We start from the raw sequence: 6,000 nt of genomic DNA, 5'->3' as shown, positions 1-6,000 counted from the left end.
CACAGTTCTTCTGAGCTCTCTCAGCCCCACCTACCTCACAGGGTGTTTGTTGTGGGGGGGTGGGGAAGGGAAAGGAGATTGTAATTCCCTTTGAGTCTCCTATAGGACAGAAAGGGGGGGATATAAATCCAAATCTTCTTCTTCTTCAAAGCACCAGATTCCTTGTTTTATTCTCCTGTTCCTCAGTGAGTTGTAATAAAAGCATCCGTGTCAGCCAGATGGCTAGTCTTAAAATCAAATTTTATTTTTTTTAAGGAGGAAGGAAAAATGGACTTTACAAGAGGTTGTTTCTAATGGTAACCACGAAGGCAGATAAATAAAAGCCAGTTACAAAAATCAGATGTTTTGCAAATTACAAGGGAAGGGGGGGAGAGAAACACCTTAAAATTTTACAGTCAATAACCCAAGTTGAGCTTTATACATACTTACAATTTAACATACACTGATGCACATTGTTTATATCTCGATATTCCTCCCAAAATATGCAACAGGTACCTCTGTACAAGCCGCTGAAAAAACAAAACAACACGGGAACATGAAATGCTCCAATGCCACCTGCAATTAATTACACTGGTCTGTTCAGACCAAGATTGAATACAAACGTGGATGCCATCACTGTTGAATTTAAATCATAAGTTTAATCATAAGTTAACCCAAAACTGGTAAATTATTTCTGTGTCAACCTCCAGGACATGCAGAAAAGAGAGTTTGTCATCTGGAACTTGTAATGCTTACAGTTGTGTATGTGTGTTTAAAAAGTGTGTTTAAAAAGAGAACCAAAGTGAAATGTACGCTATTGATTTCCTTTTTCCTCCACAGAGAACAAACAGCATTCTCAGGTTTGGCTTACAGCTTCCATAGCCACGCATCTTGCTCCAAAGATATCTCCTCTCTCTGACACTGGCTATAACCCCCATGAAGGCATTTTGAGCAGCAGCAGAAAGGAGAAAGGTGAGAAGATTACGGGGGGGGGGGGGGATGGAAATCCCCCAGGGGTTCAAACTATAATTGCAGACATGGGCCACGGGCAGAAGAGTAAGATGCTGCCGTAGTCCGTTGGAGTGTGTGTGTGTGTGTGTGTGCTCACGGGGCCATCAGAGAAAAACTTGTGAAGGGAAGTTGGCCAAACTGGGTTCCAAATATTGCAGTTGTTGGCAAATTTTCAGCCACCGTGGCTTCACTACTGCATAAGCTTCATTCGGAAAAAGCTGTGCCGCTTGTGAAAGTACTACTTTCTGCCTGGCTTTCTTCTACTGAAGCATCACCTCACACCCCAGTTAGCTGCCCCCCCCACGTTCAAACACACCTCTCTAGCCCTTTTCAAAATGGCATGAGGGTGATTATCCAGTTAGGATAATCACTTACAGTCAGAGGCGTATCAGGGCAAATTGTCTCCAGGCGCCCCCGCCATGTTGTTAATGATCTGACCCACTCTGCTGCTGCCTGGCCTCGAGTATATTCCCAAAACACTAATGTACTAATGATAGAGCACAAAACAACTGGACTGAAAAGAGATAGGTATATCAATCGACACAGTCCTGGGAAATTCAGATCTCAATTAAATTTTGGGGGAAGAGCTAAGCTCCTCCTTCTTTTCTGTACAAATTTGCTAGTTATTTATATTTATATATTTATAAGTTTATATACACAGTTTTATCTATCTATATCCATGAAGACACTGCTTACAAAGCCCCATTATTTTGCTTATTAGGGCTGGGGTTTTTTTGTGGGGGAGATTGGTGGTGTTGCCCAAGAGAAGAACAGCTTGGCTGTCTCAGGGAATCTTTCCCCAATCTTTGGAGATGATAGAAGAGACTGAAGTCCAACTTGGCGGCAAGGTGGGACATACAGAGAAGATGCTTTTAGCAGAAGGTGTGTGGCTGGAACGGAGCCCGCCCGATCCAGCCACGTTCGGAAGTTTCCCCCAGCGACCCGTGTTCTGATATCCTTTTGGCACCTTTCTTTTTTAAAAAAAGTCACCATGGTTGGGAAATGGGCAGATATAGCGGCTGGAAGCAGGTTGGAAGCTGGAAACAGGAAGGGTTTTTGATGTCCCAAAACCCAAGTGTAGTTCATGAGAAAACTGCAGACACCCCTGAAGGCAGATGAAGAGGTGGCGTCATCCAAGCAGGACGAACGGGGGTGGAGGCAGTTGGAGAGGGAGGGGTCAGCAAAAGATTTCCTCACCCTCTGGTGCTCCTTCTGGCGAGTGGGTTTCTAAGAGAACACAGCAAAGAGTCAGCTGGGAGAACATGTAAAAAAGATCCTCCTCATTTTTTGTTTTGAAAACCCGAAGTCACTCCCATCATTCTGGTTCTACAAAAGGGTTCTGCGTGCCGTATCAGGCCTGTGGCGTGGGATGCAAAGCAATTCTGAGCATATACATAGCACACCTTTCCTGCTGAAGATGTCCATACGCATCAGAAAAAAATGGGAAGACTTCCTGACTGATGCTGCTTCGTAGCCTGGGTTATCATGTTCCCTCAGGGTTCACCCATTTCACTGTTTACCACAATAGGACATGCTCTTCTCTTGCATCACAGAAAACAAAAAGCTGTCTTACAAGTCAACCCACTGGGCCCACGTAGAAGTGAAGCTCCATGCCTTGGGCCTGCCTCCTGATGTGACAGCCATGCTGCCTCCCAACGAGATGTTCTCCACTATAAAATCTAGACTTTCTAAATTAGAACATCAGGAATTGACAGCTCAAGCAAAGAAGTTCTGCTCTCCCCTGTCCCTTAGCATCCCATACAGCCACCTAGGCATGGCCAGATATTTGTTCGCTCTTTCCTATCTGGAGCACTAACGTACCATACCCTTTGGCCAGATGCAATGTACTTCCTTCCTCTTTGACAGAGGCTCCAAAACACCCCATAGCGAACATTTTTGCACCTGCATGTTGAAAACTGCAGAAACTGTACATCAAGTTCTGTACTATTGCCCCCTTCATAACCAGGCCAGAACGAAGTTCCTCTCAGCCTTATTGATGGGCTTAGAGTTCTGGACAGACCAGTAGAAGACAGTTTATCTGTTAAACAATGAATCCAGGGATGCTCTAGAGGAAACGGCCAGGTTTTTATGCATGTCATAAACAAATGATCTTAATTTTGCTTTGTATTTCGTTTTTTTAATTTTTGTCTTTTATTTTAAATCTTTGAACTATGCCATTAAAGATTCTGTTTAAAAGTCAACCCACTGGCCTGCTAGTGAAGGAGATCTACTCTGGTTCATAGTGGATCTCAGGTGGGGAAAGATCCTTCCCTAATACCCGCTCTATGAGACCCTTCAACTGAAGATCCTGGGGAACGAACGTACATGCAAAAGTCACTGCTTTTTTAACTTGATTTTCTTTTTCTCTCACTTTCTCTTCATAAAATTAAAAAAGAACATTTGAAAAAGAAAACTGCATTCCTTATGTTGTTATAGCCCTTTAAAGGAAAAAGAACAGGCAAAGATGGGAACTTGTCTTTTTTTCAGGAGGGAGGGGAAGGATATCTAATTATGGCAGTACATAATATACTAAGTCAGTGGTGGTGAACCTATGGCACGGGTGCCAGAGGTGGCTCTCAGAGCCCTGTCTGTGGGCACATGCAAACACATCCCCCCCGCCCCCCACATCTAGGCTGGCCTGGGCTGCTGGGCTCGATTATTAGCAGCAAACCTAAGACCTAGTTTTGGGGAAGCAGTGTAGGTAACCTTGATAAGTGCTGTTAAACCCCACTGGTTTTCATGTGAAGAACTAAAGCACGATCCTTTACCTGGGAGTAAGCTTGGTTGCTGGCAATGGGGCTTGCTTCTGAGTAAACTCTCCTAGGGTCGTGATTCACCGTTGGAAGAGTTGCATGGTTGCTTCAAAGCAGAGCCACCAACTACCACGAAGCTTACTCCCGAGTAACACACGCCTCGGAGCCAACCTTTTTTTTTTCTAAACTAAAACCTCAGCATTCAGGTTAAATTGCTGTGTTGGCACTTTGCCAACACAGTGGGTTTGGGTTGCAATTTGGGCACTTGGTCTCAAAAGGGTTCGCCATCACTGTACTAAGCATTTCATGTCAATAATGGAAGTTTAAAAAGAACCCTTTGCTTACCAGAGGGCTGGGAACGGTGCCCTTTGCCCTTCTTCTTCTTCTCCTTCTTGTCCTTGCCTTTGGTCAAGCCAAAGAGACGGTTGGACATCTGGCCCTGCCCCTCGGCTGGCTTGTTGGTTGGGTTGGAGGCCACCGGGCCGAGCAAGTGGAAACTACTCTTTTCTTTGTGAGACCTTGAGAGGCTGCTCCTTTTGGGGGGGATGGAGATCCCCGTCTCCAGATGTTTGGGGAGGGAAGAGCTCAGCTGCTTAGAGGTTGAGTCCTCAGACAGGGGCAGAGACGGCGTCCGGGCCATCTTGGCGTGCTGGTTGGAAAGCTGCAAAGAAGAAGAAAAAGTATTGTCGAAGGCTTTCACGGCCGCAATCACTGGGGTGTTGTGTAGTTTCTGGGCTGTATGGCCGTGTTCTAGTAGAATATTCTCCTGATTATCCTCTGAAGATGCCAGCCACAGATGCAGGCAAAATGTCAGGAACATCCCAAGAAGAAGAAGAGTTTGGATTTATACCCCCCCCCCCCTTTCTCCCCTGTAAGGAGATTTAAAGGGGCTGACAATCTCCTTTCCCTTTCCCTTCCCCCACCCCCACAATGAACACCCTGTGAGGTGGGTGGGGCTGAAAGAGCTCCAAAAAGCTATGACTTGCCCAAGGTCACCCAGCTGGCATGTGCTGAAGTGCACAGGCTAATCTAGTTCCCCAGATAAGCCTCCACAGGTCAAGTGGCAGAGCGGGGAATCAAACCGGGTTCTCCAGATTAGGGTGCACCTGCTCTTAACCACTAGGCCACTGCTGCTCCTTTGACAGGCCAAAGATCTGGTCTGACAGAAGGCAATTCACAAGGAGTGCTTACCAGACTGAGGCTGGGATCCGTCTGGGCCGTCCGTTCCATTTCTCTCTTGAGCTGCTCCTTCTCTTTCTCCAGCTGCTTCTGTGCTGCCCGGAGGTGCTCCAGGTCAAGCTGGTAAGAGCCTTTCTTCTGCTGCAGCTCCTCGCGCTCCTTCTCCAGGCTCTGGTGGGCTTTCAGAGCCTGCTCCTCCTGCTGGGCCAGCCGGGCTTCCCTTTCTGCCAGCTCCTTCTCCAGGGCCTCCCACTTCCGCTCCTGTTTCCGCTTCTCCTCCTGGTGCTGAGCCTGCTGCTTCTGCAGGTTGGCCAGCTCCTGCCGCTGCTTCTCCAGACTACGTTGCTTCTCCTGCTCGATCAGGGAGTTGGGCCGGACGGAGCAGCGGCTCAGGGTCCGCTCGGTCAGGAGCAGCTTCTGGTCCTCAATGTAGCTGTCTTGTTGCACGACAATGGCCTAAGAAGAAGGAAAAGGAGGGTTGCTCCAGGGTCTCTCTCTGGGAAAGGCCAACAGATGTCTCAATACCAGTGCCCTGTACGACTCTCTCTCCTCCCACCAAAGCTCTCCTCAAGAGCTCAAAGCTCTCCTCAAGAGCTCCTAAGCTTTAGAAGAAGAAGTGTTTGGATTTATATCCCCCCTTTCCTGTAAGGAGACTCAAAGGGGCTTACAATCTCCTTTCCGTTCCCCTGCTCCCCTGTGAGGTGGGTGGGGCTGAGAGAGCTCCAAAGAACTGTGATTAGCCCAAGATCATCCAGCTGGCCTGTGCTGAAGTGTACAAGCTAATCTGGTTTACTAGATAAGCCTCCTCAGCTCAAGTGGTAGATTAGGGAATCAAACCCGGTTCTCCAGATTAGAGTGCACCTGCTCTTCACCACTATGCCACTGCTGGTCTTTAGAAGAAGAGTTGGTTTTTATACTCTACCGTTCTCTACTTTGAAGGGGTCTCAAAGCAATTCACAATTGCTTCCTTTCCCCTCCCCACAACAGATACCTTGAGAGGTAGGTGGGACTAAAACAGTTTTGAGAGAACTGTCTAGTGGGCCCTGTGCCCTGTGGGATCTGATGCAGTTCTGTGGCA

At 47.3% G+C, this 6,000-nt stretch overlaps 1 protein-coding gene across 5 annotated transcripts in view; it reads right to left on the bottom strand.

Moving 5' to 3' along the window:
* Window positions 1-221: 221 nt before the first annotated feature.
* AKAP13 (A-kinase anchoring protein 13) overlaps window positions 222-6,000 on the bottom strand; it is a 137,119-nt gene continuing 131,340 nt past the window's right edge. For all 5 annotated transcript variants that reach the window (XM_048481668.1, XM_048481669.1, XM_048481670.1 and 2 more), the window contains 3 exons: window positions 4,935-5,378; window positions 4,089-4,404; window positions 222-2,217 (listed from right to left, as the gene is read on the bottom strand). In XM_048481668.1, coding sequence (XP_048337625.1) covers window positions 2,168-2,217; window positions 4,089-4,404; window positions 4,935-5,378 — 810 coding nt within the window. In that variant the 3' untranslated portion in view covers window positions 222-2,167. The remainder of the gene's footprint in view (window positions 2,218-4,088; window positions 4,405-4,934; window positions 5,379-6,000) is intronic.

The sequence above is a fragment of the Sphaerodactylus townsendi genome, linkage group LG17, assembly GCF_021028975.2.
Source record: "Sphaerodactylus townsendi isolate TG3544 linkage group LG17, MPM_Stown_v2.3, whole genome shotgun sequence".
Classification (NCBI taxonomy): Eukaryota; Metazoa; Chordata; class Lepidosauria; order Squamata; family Sphaerodactylidae; genus Sphaerodactylus; species Sphaerodactylus townsendi.
The sequence above is the reverse complement of the archived record's forward strand: the minus strand, read 5'-3'. Positions and strand labels throughout refer to the sequence as shown.